This window comes from Heterodontus francisci, chromosome 15 (assembly GCF_036365525.1).
Source record: "Heterodontus francisci isolate sHetFra1 chromosome 15, sHetFra1.hap1, whole genome shotgun sequence".
In the NCBI taxonomy this organism is placed as follows: domain Eukaryota; kingdom Metazoa; phylum Chordata; class Chondrichthyes; order Heterodontiformes; family Heterodontidae; genus Heterodontus; species Heterodontus francisci.
This window is the reverse complement of record NC_090385.1, coordinates 2501317-2517058: the sequence shown is the minus strand read 5'-3', so window position 1 is coordinate 2517058 and position 15742 is coordinate 2501317. Positions and strand designations below refer to the sequence as shown.

The window sequence follows — 15742 nt, the reverse complement described above, 5'->3', positions numbered from 1 at the left end:
CAAAGCAAACTAACTGGAAAAGCCCATCAGGTTTATTCCTTGTTGTCAGATGAGAATTCATCAAATTATGAACTGATGAAAAATACTGTCCTCGGGGCATATGAATTAGTACCCAAAGCATACCGCCAAAAGATTAGATCCCTCAAAAAGCAAGCTAATCAAACTTATCTGGAGTTTGAAAGAAGTAAGCAGCTGGCTTTCGACCAGTGGCTGAGGGCTCTTAAAATACAGCTCAGCTATGAGACTCTCAGAGAAGTAATTCTGCTAGACGAATTTAAAAACACTCTCCCACTCATGTAGAGGAGCACTGGGATCAGGGAGCCAGGCAAGTGACCATTCTGGCCGATGAGTTTGCTTTAATTTATCAGTCGGTTTCCAGGGGAGAACCTTTCCTATTCACCCCCACAAACCCGAAAAGGACAAAGTGGGGGAAGGTGATGGGAGCCTAGGCAGTCCTGGGAAAGAAAGGAAAACAGGAGACACAGGGAGCTGTCCTCCAGCGAAAAAGGAAGGTGCTGTGAGCAAGAGTGAGACCCGGAGACCTGTGTGCTTCCATTGTAATAAGGCAGGGCATTTAAAAGCTGACTGCTGGAAACTAAAGGGAAAACCGGTAGGGTTAATCAGGGCACACCCACTCAATGAAGACGGGACCCTGATGGAAAACACAGAACAAGCTGTGGCTTTAACTACAGTAAGGGTACAACCCAGGAAGCTTATTGCAGCCTGTGCAGGAAAAGTTTATCGGATTCCTGAAGGTTTTCAGGGTTATGTTTTGAAGGGAAAGTAACCCCATATCCCTCGAGTGGGGTAAGCAAGCCCATAGTGATTCTCAGGGACACAGGGGCCACTAGATCCCTTTTACTGTGAAAAGGCCTGACCTTTCCTCCAGAGAGTGCAGTGAACACCAGAATGGTGGTGAATGGTATTGGAGGGCAGTGTATGTCTGTACCTGTACACCGGGTGCACCTGGAGTGCGACCGGTGACCGTAGGGATTGTTCTTAGTTTGCCTGTGGACGGGGTTGATCTGCTCCTACGTAATGATTTGGCAGGGGTGAAGGTGGTAGCCACCCTTCCGCCGGCCCCATAATGAAAGAAAGACCGCAGGAGGTCAGAGAGACAGGTCAGTGGCAGGAGATGGACTCCTGCAGTTTCCCTGAATGTGTAGTGGATCAGGCCATGATCAAACCAGCTACCCCAGAGGAGACTGCATTGACACTGCAGGCAGATGACCATGAGAGGTCTGCCTGTCCAAGACTTTCTTTGGAAATTTAGGAGACCCAGGGAATGAATTAAATGGATTTTCCCTAGCTGAGGCTCAATGAGCCGACTCAGTATTGTGAGAGTTAGCACAGGCTGCCCAGTCTGAAAGTAAAGCAGAGGGAGTCCCTGATTGCTACTATTTAAAGAATGAGGTACTGATGAGGAAATGGAGTTCTCCTCACAGACCTGAGGGCAAGAGGTGGGCAGTAGTTCACCAGTTAGTGGTGCCACAGAGGTACCGGGGAGAAATATTAAGAAGGGCCCAGGAGACCACAGTGGCTGTACATGCCAGTATACGAAAGACCAAAGCCCGCATAAGACTGGCCAAAACCCCACAAAGATGTGATAGAGTATTGCAGGAGTTGCCAAATGTGCCAGGTTGAGGTGAAACCCCAATGTACAGTGAAACCTGCACCCTTAAGTCCTGTACCGGTGTTAGGAGGATCCTCCAGCAGAGCGCTGGTAAACTGTAAGGGATCCTGATGAGAACAAAAGGGGACAGGCAGGCACATGGCTGGCAAAAGTTTAGAAAGAAAAGAGGGAAAAGTGACCAAGGGGGCAGGCTAAAGGAAGTCCGGGAGGAATCCCGGATGAAAACCCCTACTATCCAGTCAGCCAACCCTGAAAATGTGAAAAGTTAGACCCCACATCCTCCTATGTAAATGCAGACTCTAGAAGCACCTCACCAGAGTTGCTAACAGCAATTACAGGAACTTGCAGAGACAGAGGCACCTCCAGGGGGCACAGAAACCATGAGGGTAATGCCTCACCTAATCGAAGTGCCATAGTCTGCACACATAACTGCAGGTAGGAATGTCCCAGAGAACAAAGGGGAGATTAACAAAGAATCCTTCCCCACAGTCAGAGAAAAAGGGACCCACCCATCCCCTAAAGGCAACGGTCTTTGTATGACTCAGCAAAACACTGAAAGAGTGTTCAGGATAGACCTGCCCACTACTAACTCTCCAAAAACAAAAACATTGCCGCAGCAGGAACAAAACCCTGGCCAGCCATGGCAGTGGGCCAGCTGAGGAAAAGCTTCCCCAGGGAACCACATGGTTACTGGGATGCCAAAAAGGGGAAATTAAAGCAGCGCTGGCACCCAGAAAAGATAATTTTAATAGGCTTTAAGATTAATGAATGACTGGAAATGAATGAGAGAAATGCATGGTTTTTCTTTCTGTATCTTATATTTCTCTCAAACCTTATAATGAAATGTGCCATTTTCTTTCAAATCGCATTTCGTTCCCCTGGGTCTGGAGGTGTCATGCAGACCCCCACCTGCCAAGAATGAGGCACACATTATTTTGCCACATGAACACTAAAACTTAAAATTGATGTTGGGAAGAAAAGAAGGCCGATCACAAGGAATTGCCAGGCCCCTCGCCAGAAAGACCATTTTTGCATGCTAGCAGACAGTGTTGGAACAAAGAACCCAGTCCTTGCTTCTCCAATGCATATAAGAACTGGTCAGACCAGTTAAGTCACGTGACTAACTGGCTGTTGCAAAATTTGAACTTGTCACAGAAAATTTGAACCCAGAAAACTCTTTTCTCCTGGACTGAGAACACCTCTCTCCTGTCTGCTCCCATCTCTTTCTCACGGAACTGAAGACCCATTGAAGACACATGAACCCCAAGAAAGAAAAGTCTCCTACAGTGAACAAGGTTTGAGAAGAATTCTGGGCCCCAACGAAAAGCAAGACTACTTACAAAAGGACTGCAGTGAGCTCGAAGCACAATAAACAAGAAACTCTGCTGATATTGCCTCAAACCTCTCTACTTTATTTTTCTTCTCTCTTCTGTCCCTATTTGCATGTGTGTATCGCGTGCAAGCTAGTGTGGGGGTGTCGTATATCCATGGCAGTTAACAGAATTAGAGTTTAAGTTTTAATAAATTTCACTTTTCCACTTTACAGGCCAAGAAAGCCTGTTTATGCTCATTTCTTTGCCTTATAATTGGAAAGTGGTGAACAAGGATTCACCAAAGGGGGAGCTCAAAACACAGTGTGTTTAAATTGAGCCCTATTACAGTAAGACCAGGTGAAGGCTAAAAGGAACCCCTAGACACCTTTCTCACCTGGTCGTAACATTATTCAGACTGCTTGGGGCACGTGCTGTGTGTGATATGGGACACAGTGTCAGCGATGCATGAAACAGAAAGGAGCCCTGCCCGGTCTCCCCTCGCTGTGTACTACATGAAACACTCGGGAAACTCTCCAGGTGAGTTTTGGAGCTGCCAGGTTCTGGAAACATGATGCTTACTGTACAAATCAGATGTTGCTTCCATAGGTGCTGTCTTTCACACTTTGCCCTCCCCTCCCTTTCCCTCCCCTCCCTGTCCCCAGATCCAGTTGGTAGCTGAGTTATGCTATAGATTCCTCTTAATATTCTACAACTTTTAAAAAGGAGCATATGTGAGAACGCATCACCTTCCAACGCTCATCAAATTGTGACTCATAGAATTGTTGTTTGGCCAAAGATTTCATTCTACTTCTAAGTTCGTGGTAACTATTTTGACTGCCCTGAACTGTTCTAAAAAATCTCCATTTCAGGCAGCTTGTGTGGAACAGGGATATTGAGAGAATGTTACTGACGGGCCCCCTTCACTTCAATATTTTTATTCCATAGATCAGGAATAGTCTAATGATCTTTCCCTCTGTTCTGTTTATTTCCTTCCAATCTCCTTCTCCCACCGCTAATGCTCCACAGAGATGGGAGGTGGAGTATGAAATGGAGAGGTCCCTCTCTCTTTGCTGTTAAAAGGCCACTGAGAATGAGATTTACAGAATTCACCGATTGAGCTATTATTGGGCCTTCCTATTTAATGGCACAAGTTGTCACTCCCTCTAGCCCTAGCAAAACTAGAGTCAATGGGAATCGGGAAAACTCTCCGCTGGTTGGAGTCGTACCTAGCACAAAGAACGATGGTTGTGGTTGTTGGAGGTCAATCATCTCAGTCCCAGGAATCACTGCAGGAGTTCCTCAGGGTAGTGTCCTAGGCCCAACAATCTTCAGCTGCTTCATCTGTGACCTACTCTCCAGCATAAAGTCAGAAGTGGGGATGTTCGCTGACGATTGCACAATGTTCAGCACCATTCGCAACTCCTCAGATACTGAAGCAGCCGATGTCCAGATGCAGCAAGACCTGGACAACATCCAGGCTTGGGCTGATAAGTGGCAAGTAACATTCATGCCAGACAAGTGCCAGGCAATGGCCATCTCCAACAAGAGAGAATCTAACCATTTCCAGTTCTTGGATAATTGGACTGCATTCTGGGGAAGATGGGACCTGTTCAAACAGGACGGGCTGCATCTGAACCAGAGGGGCACCAATATCCTGGGAGGGAGGTTTGCTAGTACTGTTCGGGAGGGTTTAAACTAGTTTGGGAGGGGGATGGGAACCGGACTTGTAATCCAGGGACCAGTGGGTCCACTCAGAAAGACAAAGAGTGTAGTGAGGTATTGGGGAAGGTAGCACTGTCACAGAGGACAGATGGGCACGGAGAAGGGTTAAAGTGCGTATACTTCAACGCAAGAAGCATCAGGAATAAGGTGAGTGAATTGAAGGCGTGGATGGGCACTTGGGACTACGATGTTGTGGCCATCACTGAAACGTGGATAGGTGAGGGGGAGGAATGGTTTTTGGAGGTACCTGGTTATAGATGTTTTCATAAGATTAGGAATGGTGGTAAAAGAGGTGGGGGGGTGGCATTGTTAGTTAGAAATAGTGTAACAACTGCTGAAAGAATTTTCGAGGAGGATCTGCCGACTGAGGCACTGTGGGTTGAGGTCAGGAACAGGAAAGGAGCAGTCACCTTGATGGGAGTTTTCTATAGGCCCCCCAATAGCAGCAGGGAGGTGGAAGAGCAGATTGGGAAACAGATTTTGGAAAGGAGCAGAAGTCACAGGGTAGTAATTATGGGGGATTTCAACTTCCCAAATATTGATTGGCAACTCTTTAGATCGAATAGTTTGGATGGGGTAGTGTTTGTGCAGTATGTCCAGGAAGCTTTTCTGACTCAGTATGTAGACTGCCCGACCAGAGGGGAGGCAATATTGGATTTGGTACTAGGTAATGAACCAGGGCAAGTGATAGAGCTGTTGGTGGGCGAGCACTTTGGAGATAGTGATCACAATTCTGTAGCATTCACTGTGGTAATGGAGAGGGATAGGTATGTGCAACAGGGCAAGGTTTACAATTGGGGGAAGGGTAGATATGATGCTGTCAGGCAGGAACTGAGGAGCATAAGTTGGGAGCATATGCTGGCAGGGAAGGGCACGGTCGAAATGTGGAACTTTTTCAAGGAGCAGATAGTAGGGGCCATTGATAAGCATGTCCCTGTCAGACAGGGAAGGGATGGTCATGTGAGGGAACCGTGGTTGACAAGAGAGGTTGAGAGTCTTGTTAGGAAGAAGAAGGATGCGTATATAAAGTTGAGGAAAAAGGGCACAGGCATAGCTCTGGAGGGATACAAGATGGCCAGGAAGGATCTGAAGAAAGGGATTAGGAGAGCTAAGAGAGGGCATGAAAAATGCTTGGCGGGTAGGATAAAAGAAAACCCCAAGGCCTTTTACGCGTATGTCAGAAATATGAGGATGACCAGGGGGACCATAGGTCCGGTCAAGGACAATAGCGGGAGACTGTGTGTTGAGCCGGAAGAGATAAGTGAGGTTTTGAATGAGTACTTCTCTTCGGTATTTACGAATGAGAAGGGGTGTATTACTGAAGAGGACGGTGTGAAACAGACTGGTAAGCTCGAGGAAGTGCTCGTTAGGAGGGAAGATGTGTTGGGGTTTTTGAATAACTTGAAGATAGACAAGTCTCCCGGGCCTGACGGGGTATATCCAAGGATGTTATGGGAAGCAAGGGATGAAATTGCAGAGCCGCTGGCAATGATCTTTTCATCTTCTCTGCTGACGGGGGTGGTACCAGGTGATTGGAGGGTGGCAAATGTTGTGCCCCTGTTCAAGAAAGGGAATAGGAACAACCCTGGGAATTACAGGCCAGTTAGTCTTACTTCGGTGGTAGGCAAGTTGATGGAAAAGGTGCTGAGGGATAGGATTTCTGAGCATCTGGAAAGACACTGCTTGATTCGGGACAGTCAGCACGGTTTTGTGAGGGGTAGGTCTTGCCTCACAAGCCTGATTGAATTCTTTGAGCAGGTGACCAAGCAAGTGGATGAGGGTAAACCAGTGGATGTGGTGTACATGGATTTTAGTAAGGCATTTGATAAGGTCCCCCATGGTAGACTTATGGAGAAAGTCAGGAGGCATGGGATAGTGGGGAATGTGGCCAGTTGGATTAAGAATTGGCTAACTGATAGAAGGCAGAGAGTGGTCTTAGATGGTAAATACTCAGCCTGGAGCCCAGTTACCAGTGGCGTGCCGCAGGGATCAGTTCTGGGTCCTCTCCTGTTTGTGATTTTTATTAACGACTTGGATGAGGAAGTCGAAGGGTGGGTCAGTAAATTTGCAGATGATACAAAGGTTGGTGGAGTTGTGGATACCGAGGAGGGCTATTGTCGTCTGCAAAGGGACTTGGATAGGTTGCAGTGCTGGGCTGAAAAGTGGCAGATGGAGTTTAACCCTGAAAAGTGTGAGGTCGTCCATTTTGGAAGGACAAACATGAATGCAAAATACTGGGTTAACGGTAGGGTTCTTGGGCATGTGGAGGAGCAGAGAGACCTTGGGGTCTATGTGCATAGATCATTGAAAGTTGCAACTCAAGTGGATAGGGCTGTGAAGAAGGCATATGGGGTGTTAGCGTTCATTAGCAGAGGGATTGAATTTAAGAGCCGTGAGGTGATGATGCAGCTGTACAGGACCTTGGTAAGGCCTCATTTGGAGTACTGTGTGCAGTTCTGGTCGCCTCATTTTAGGAAGGATGTGGAAGCCTTGGAGAGGGTGCAGAGGAGATTTACCAGGATGTTGCCTGGAATGGAGAATAAGTCTTACGAGGAAAGGCTGAACATTCTAGGCCTCTTCTCATTAGAAAGGAGAAGGATGAGGGGTGACATGATAGAGGTTTATAAGATGATCAGGGGAATAGATAGGGTAGACAGTCAGAAACTTTTTCCCCGGGTGGAGCAAAGCGTTACAAGGGGTCATAAATTTAAGGTGAAGGGTGGGAGATATAAGGGGGATGTCAGGGGAAGGTTCTTTACCCAGAGAGTGGTCGAGGCATGGAATGCCTTGCCCGGGGAAGTTGTTGAGTCAGAAACTTTAGGGACTTTCAAAAGGCTTTTGGATAGGTATATGGATAAAGGAGAATGATGGGGTATAGATTAAATTGTCCTTGACAGAGGACAAAGGATCGGCACAACATTGTGGGCCGAAGGGCCTGTTCTGTGCTGTATGTTCTATGTTCTATGTTCCCCTTCTCATTCAATGGCATTACCATTGCAGAATCCCTCACTATCAACCTCCTGGGGTTACCATTGACCAGAAACTGAACTGGAGCAGCCACATAAATACTACAGCTAGAAGAGCAGATCAGAGGCTGGGTATTCTGTGGCGAGTAACTCACCTCCTGTCTCCCAAATGCCTGTCCACCATCTATAAGGCACAAGTCAGGAGTGAGATGGAATACTGTCCACTTACTTGGATGGGTGGAGCTCAACAACACTCGAGAAGCTCAACACCATCCAGGACAAAGTAACTCGCTTGAACTGGCACCCCATCCACCACCTTCAACATTCACTCCCTCCACCACCGACACACAGTGGCAGCAGTGTGTACCATCTACAAGATGCACTGCAGCACCTCACCAAGGCTCATTAAACAGCACCTTCCAAACCCGCGACCTCTACCACCTAAGAGGACAATGGCAACCGATGCATGGGAACACCATCAACTACAAGATCCCCTCCAAGCCACACACCATCCTGACTTGGAACTATATTGCCGTTCCTTCACTCTCACTGGGTAAAAATCCTAAAACTCCCTTCCGAACCACTGTTGGTGTACCTACACCCCAAGGTTCAAGAAAACAGCTCACCACCACCACCTCAAGGGCAATTAGGGATGGGCAATAAATGCTGGCCTAGCCAGTGACACCCACATCCCATAAATGAATTTAAAAAAAAGACCAATTGGACAGAAGCCTCTTTGGCAATAAGAGCCCCACATACAATGGACTTGTTCAGTTCCAGTCCAGCTGTCGGTGGATGTGCACCAAAACCAACCACAGCTGGGTACAAGTTAGCAAATATCTCACTCAGAGAGGACTAAGGAATAATGGCTGTAGACAGACAGGGGTGCTCTTCTGAGCTAAACTACCAAAACCTGAGACCGAGTGGACAGACCTTCACTCTATGCAGTGCTACATTTGACCAATTCTGCTTCCAAAATAGTCCCATAAATGGGGGCAGCTATGATCTCGCCTATGATCTGCTCAAAGGATCCAGACTGAACATTCAGAAATAAAAACAGAAAATGCTGGAAATACTCAGCAGGTTAGGCAGCATCTCTGGAGAGAGAAACACCTGACCGACTTGAGACATTAATCTGAGACAATAGCAGGAGATTTAGAAAAGCTTAACGCAATCAAACCGAGCGAATAATGCAAGGCTGGATTGCATCTATTTTAACGCAAGGAGTTTTACAAGTAAGGCAGATGAATTGATGGCATTGATTAACATATGGGAATATGATATTGTTATTACAGAGATATGGTTGAGGGAAGGGCAGGACTGGCAGCTTAATATTCCAGGGTATAGAATCTTCAGGCGTGACAGAGGGGGGTGTAAAAAAGGTGGCACTGCATTATTGATCAAGGAGTCAATTGCTGCACTAAGGAGGGATGATATCTTAGAAGGTTCCTCAAATGAAGCCATTTGGGTAGAACTTAAAAGCAAAAAGGGGGTAATCACTTTGCTGGGAGTGTACTACAGGCCTCCAAATAGTCAGAGAGAGATGGTGTAAAAATAATAGGGTAATAATAGTAGGGGATTTCAACTTCCCCAATATTAACTAGGATAGTCTTAGTGCAAAAGTCTTAAAGGGGGCAGAATTCTTAAAGTGCATTCAGGGGAGCTTTTTGAGCCAGCATGTAGAAAGTCCTACAAGAGAAGGGGCAGTACGGGACCTAATCTTAAGGAATGAAGCCAGACAAGTGGTGGAAGTGTGTCAGTGGGGGAGCATTTCGGGGATAGTGACCGTAACCTGGTGCCAAGGTTAAGGACATCTCTTCTGGCCTAGAGAGGAACTTGAAGTGGGAGGGAAAGGATCCAGTTATCGTGGTCCACGTAGGTACCAACGACATGGGTAGGACTAGGAAAGAGGTTTTGCTGAGGGACTATGAGCATCTTGGGGCTAAATTAAAAAACAGAACCACAAAGGTAATAATCTCCAGATTACTACCTGAGCCACGTGCAAATTGGCACAGGGTAAATAAGATTAGAGAGGTAAATGCATGGTTCAAAGATTGGTGTGGGAGAAATGGGTTCCGCTTCATGGGACACTGGCACCAGTACTGGAGAAAGAGAGAACTGTTCCGTTGGGATGGGCTGCACATGAACCACGCTGGGACCAGTGTCCTGGCGAATCGTATAACTAGGGTTGTAGATAAGGCTCGAAACTAAATAGTGGGAGGGGAGGGTTCAATTGAAGGGAAGTTTAAAAAGTCAAAAAGTAATGAGAGAGCAGAGGTGCAGGGTCGTGAAGGGACATACATTAATCAGAGAGTGATAGGTAGGGACAGAAAATACAAGCATAAGAGTACAGCAGAAATCAGAACCAGAGTAAGTAAAAATGGTAAAAAGTCAAAGCTTAAGGCTCTTTATCTGAATGCACTTGGCATTTGTAACACGATAGATGAGCTGACGGCACAGATAGAGATAAATGAATATGATTTGATAGCTATCACTGAGACGTGGTTGCAGGATGACCAGGACTGGCATCTCAATGTTCAATGATATTCGACGTTCCAGAAGAATAGGCAGAAAGGAAAAGGAGGTGGGGTAGCTTTGTTATTAAAGGAAGGGATCAGTGCAGTTGTGAGTAATGATATAGGTGTAATAGATCATAATGTAGAATCAGTTTGGGTGGAAATAAGGAATAGCAAGGGGAAGAAATCATGGGTGAAAGTGGTCTATAGGCCCCCGAAGAGTTGCCTCTCTGTAGGACAAAATATTAATCAGGAAATAACGGAGGCGTGTAAGAAGGGCACTGCAATTATCATGGGTGATTTTAATCTGCATATCGACTGGACAAATCAAATTGGCAAGGGCAGCATGGAAGGCGAATTTGTAGAATGCATCTGGGATTGTTTCTTAGAACAAAAGGTTGCAGAACCTACCCTGGAACAGCCTATTTTAGACTTGGTAATGTGTAATGAGGTAGGATTAATAAGAGATCTCGTAGTTAAGGATCCTTTAGGGGGAAGGGATCATAACATGGTAGAATTTCAAATTCAGTTTGAGGGTGAGCAACTCTGGCCTCAAACCAGTGTCTTCAACTTAAACTTACAGAGGTATGAAGAAAGAGTTGTCTAAAGCAGGCTGGGAAGATAGACTACAGGGGAAGTCAGTAGATGACCAGTGGCAGACTTTTAAGCAGATATTTCATAATACTCAGCAAGCATTCAGAAGGAAAGACTCGAAGAAAAAGATGAAAGCTAGTGGTAGGCCAGAGGATTGGGAATTTTTTAGAAACCAGCAGCGGATTGCTAAAAAACTAATAAAGAGAGAGAAAATTGATTGAGAGTAAATTGGCAAGAAATATAAAAACAGACAGTAAGAGCTTCTATGGGTATATAAAAAGGAAGAGAGTAGCTAAAGTAAGTGTGGGACCCTTAGAGGATGAGACTGGGGAATTAATAAAAGGGAACAGGGAACTTATAACAATCTCTATCACGAGGGAAAAGGTGCTGGACAAAGTGATGGGACTAATGACAGACAAGTTGCCAGGACCTGATGGCCTGCATCCAAGGGTTTTAAAAGAAGTGGCTGCAGAGATAGTGGAGGCATTGGTCATAATATACCAAAACTCACTGGATTCCGGTACGGTACCAGCAGATTGGAAAACTGCTAATATGACACCCCTATTCAAGAAAGGAGGGAGACAGAAAGCAGGAAACTATAGACCAGTTAGCTTAACATCAGTGATAGGGAAAATGCTGGAGTCCATTATGAAGGAATAAATAGGACATTTAGAAAAACATAATGCAATCAAACAGAGACAACATGGTTTTGTGAAAGGGAAGTCATGTTTGACAAATTTGTTAGAGTTCTTTGAGCATATAACAAACAGAGTGGATAAAGGGGAACCGGTAGATGTAGTGTATTTGGATTTTCAAAAGGCATTCGATAAGGTGCCACATAAGAGACTATTACACAAAATAGGAGCTCTGGGTATTGGGGGTAATCTGTTGGCATGGATTGAGGATTGGTTAACACACAGAAGACAGAGAGTCAGGATCAATGGGTCTATTTCAGGTTGGAAAGCCGTAATAGTGGAGTGCCACGAGGATCGGTCCTAGGGCCTCAACTATTTACTATCTATATTAATGACTTAGAGGAAGGGATAGAGTGTAGTGTATCCAAATTTGCTGATGATACAAAAATAGGTGAGAAGGCATGTTGTGATGAGGACACAGAATCTGCAAAGGGATATAGATAGGTTAAGTGAGTGGGCAAAAACGTGGGAAAGTGTGAGGTAATCCACTTTGGTAGGAAGAATAAAAAGGAAGATTATTATTTAGATGGAGAAAGACTACAAAATACTGCAGTACAGAGGGATCTGGGTGTTCTTGTACAGGAAACACAAAAAGTCAGCATGCAGATGCAACAGGTAATTAGGAAGGCAAATAGAATTTTGGCCTTTATTGCTGGGGGTTACAGTTTAAAAATAGAGAAGTCTTTGTACGAGGTATGACTCCAGCCAGCGGAGGGTTTTCCCCCTGATTCCCATTGACTTCAGTTTTGCTAGGGCTCCTTGATGCCATACTCAGTCAAATGCTGCCTTGATGTCAAGGGCAGTCACTCTCACCTCACCTCTTGAGTTCAGCTGTTTTGTCCATGTTTGAACCAAGGCTGTAATGAGGTCAGCAGCTGAGTGGCCCTGGCGGAACCCAAACTGAGCGTCACTGAGCAGGTTATTGCTAAGCAAGTGCCGCTTGATGGTGCTGTTGCTGACACCTTCTGTCACTTTACTGATGATTGAGAGTAGACTGATGGGCGGTAATTGGCCGGGTTGGACTTGTCTTGCTTTTTGTGTACAGGACATACCTGGGCAATTTTCCATAGTGCCGGATAGATGCCAGTGTTGTAGCTGTACTGGAACAGCTTGGCTAGGGATGTGGCAAGTTCTGGAGCACAGGTCTTTAGTACTATTGCCGGAATATTGTCAGGGCCCATAGTCTTTGCAGTATCCAGTGCCTTCAGTTATTTCTTGACAACACACGGAGTGAATCGAATTGGCTGAAGTCTGACATCTGTGATGCTGGGGACCTGAGGAGGAGGCCGAGATGGATCATCAACTCAGCACTTCTGGCTGAAGATTGTTGCTTCAGCCTTATCTTTCTCATTGATGTGCTGGGCTCCCCCATCATTGAGGATGGAGATACTTGTGGGGCCATCTCCTCCAGTTAGTTGTTTAATTGTCCACCACTATTCACGGCTGGATGGGCACGAAGATGGACCGGAAATAAAGGTACTGAATTGGGGGAAGGCCAATTTCAATATGATAAAACAGGATCTGGCAGAATGGACTAGGAGCAGCTACTTGTAAGAAAGTCTACATCAGACCAGTGGGAGTCATTCAAAAAGGAAATAGTGAGAGTTCAGGGCCAACATGTTCCCATAAAGGTGAAGGGTAGGACCAACAAGTCCAGGGAACCCTGGATGTCAAGGGATATAGAGGATTGGATAAGGAATAAAAGGAGGCTTATGGCAGATTCAGAGGGTTGAGAACAGCGGAGGCCCTAGAGGAGTATAGAAAATGTAGGGGGGGTACTTTAAAAAAAGTAATTAGGAGAGCGAAGAGGGGGCATGAAAAAACACTGGCGGGCAAGATAAAGGAAAATCCCAAGGCATTTTATAAGTATATTAAGGGCAAGAGGATAACCAAGGAAAGAGTAGGGCCCATTAAGGACCAAAGTGGCAATCTGTGTGTGGAGCTGGAGGACGTAGGTGAGGTTTTCAATGATTACTTTTCATCTGTGTTCACTATTGATAAGTACGATATAGGTGTAAATGATTGTCTGCAAATAAGTAATAATGGAAAGTCTCTGCATAATCCCAGCTTGAATTCTGCCAATAATACTTCAACCAGCAAGAGTCCATCAAAAGAGGTTGTCAGTTTCCCCTTGGGAGCACTATTACATATTAGTCCCAGTCATGAGAAAGATGAGGCTGTATTAGCTACATATTCTGGGGGCTTTTGTTGATCTCTTAGGATTTTTTTTTAATCCCTGTAACTTGTGAAAGATGTTGTTGATAATATTTCTGATGAGTTTTACTTTTTGGGACAGAGTAGAATTTTGTCTTCAATTTTGGATCTATGTGTAGTCACTAAATTTTTAAAGCTGTCCCCTTACATTTTGAACTTTCATTTCGATAAATTGACAATTTCAGGTGCACCCACATAAAATTAACACTACCATCAAAGCCATACAACATGGTTCCAAACATAGTGAAGTCTACAGTGTCCACACTATAAATACCGAACCTCTCACACATACCATGCAGGAGCAGTACATCTTTTGTAACAAGAAAAATGCTCTGTTTTCACAAGTGATGTATGTCCTTTCTCATTGTTAAACTTGACTTGTATTAGACAAATGCGATCACCACTTGTCCTGTTCTCCAAAATCCATTCTGCTGTTATTGTGTGTTTAGAATGTTTCTGGTTTTGCAGCGTTTAATGACTTGCATTGAGTGTGGACATTCTCTCAGTGACTTATGTGGTCAGGGGGGCGGTGATCAGTGAGGGAGTCCGACAAATAATGACACCCTGCAGAGCCCGTGCTGTCCTGTCTTCCAAAGAATAAAAGGAAGCAGCCCAAATATTATAGAAACACTTTTTAAAATTAATATACAGAAACAACATGCTGCTTAGTCAAGAAATGCAGAATTGTTGAAAGCTGCTTGTGATGCACAGTGCTCCTAAGCAAATGTAAAGCTGAAGACCTCTGAGACTTCAGTTTGAAACTTTCTGACTTCCATGCAGTTTTAGATGCAAATAATTGGGAGAAAAAATGTGCAACTTCTCAGCTAGTGCACCTTTAATCTGATTCTCTATTTTTGAAACTGAGGTAGGAGCACTATGAGGCTGTAATGCGACGCACCTTAGAACGGAGCCAACGCTTGGAGCAAAAGCAAAAGAGATGGTCCTGGGGAGGAGCTTTAGCATCTGAAAACGAAAGCTCGAATGGTAAGTGCCACCTACAGACACTCCCTGGGAAACTCCAGTCTCAGTATCTCTGCCAGATGTGCCAATAACTTCATAGTTGTGGGAGTCTGGTGGAATTGAGTCATAGAATCTTAACGACGCAGCAGAAGGCCATTTGGCCCATCAAATATACCAGCTCTCCGTCGAGCAATCCAGTCACTCCCATTCCCCCGCTGTATCCCCATAGCCCTGCAAGTTTATTTCCCTCAAGTGCCCATCCAGTTTCCTTTTGAAACCATTGATTGTCTCCGCTTCCACTACCCTCGTAGGCAGCAAGATTCAGGTCATTACCACCTGCTGTATAAAAATGTTCTTCCTCACATTGCCCCTGCATCTCTTGCCCAAAATCTTCAATCTGTGTCTCCTAGTCCTTGTACCATCACAGTTTTTCTTTGTCTATCTTATTTAAGCCTGTCATAATCTTGTGCACCTCAATTAAATCACCTGTCAATCTCCTTTGCTCCAAGAAAACAATCCCAGCTTCTCCAACTTAACCTTGCAACTAAAATCCCCCATCCCTGGAACCATTCTGGTAAAACTCCTCTGCACCCTGTCAAGGATCCTCACATCCTTCCTGAAGTGTGGTGACCAGAACTGGATGCACTGCTCCAGTTGGGGCCTAACCAGAGCTTTATAAAGGTTCAGCATAACATCCCTGCTTTTGTACTGAATATTTCTGTTTCTGAAGCCCAAGATCCCATATGCTTTGCTGACCACTTTCTCAAGATGTCCTTTCACCTTCAAAGATCGATGCTCATGAACCCACAGGTCCCTCTGTCCCTGCACACTCTTTAGAACTGTGCTATTAAGTCTATATGGCCTCTGCCAATCCCTTATGCCAAAATGCATCACCTCACAAATTCGATTTCACATTTGTCTGCCCATTCTGCTAGCCTGTTTCTGTCCTGTTGCTGTCGATTTGTATCATCCTCACTGTTTACCACACCTTCAAGTTTGGTATCATTGACAAATTCTGAAATATTACTCTATATTCCAATATCTTAAGTTATTTCTATGTATTAAAAAAATGCAGTGGTCCCAGCACTGACCCTTGGGGAACACCACTGTCTACCATCCTCCAGTCTGA

General features: G+C 45.2%; 1 protein-coding gene across 7 annotated transcripts in view; it reads left to right on the top strand.

The window, feature by feature from the left end:
* The window catches only part of map7d3 (MAP7 domain containing 3), a 151452-nt gene that overhangs the window by 48542 nt on the left and 87168 nt on the right, over positions 1 to 15742 (top strand). For all 7 annotated transcript variants that reach the window (XR_010976416.1, XM_068047073.1, XM_068047074.1 and 4 more), the window contains exon 5: positions 14523 to 14637. Coding sequence is in view for 6 of the 7 variants with exons in the window: in XM_068047073.1 (XP_067903174.1) it covers positions 14523 to 14637 (115 nt within the window). In the remaining variant the exon portion in view is untranslated. The remainder of the gene's footprint in view (positions 1 to 14522; positions 14638 to 15742) is intronic.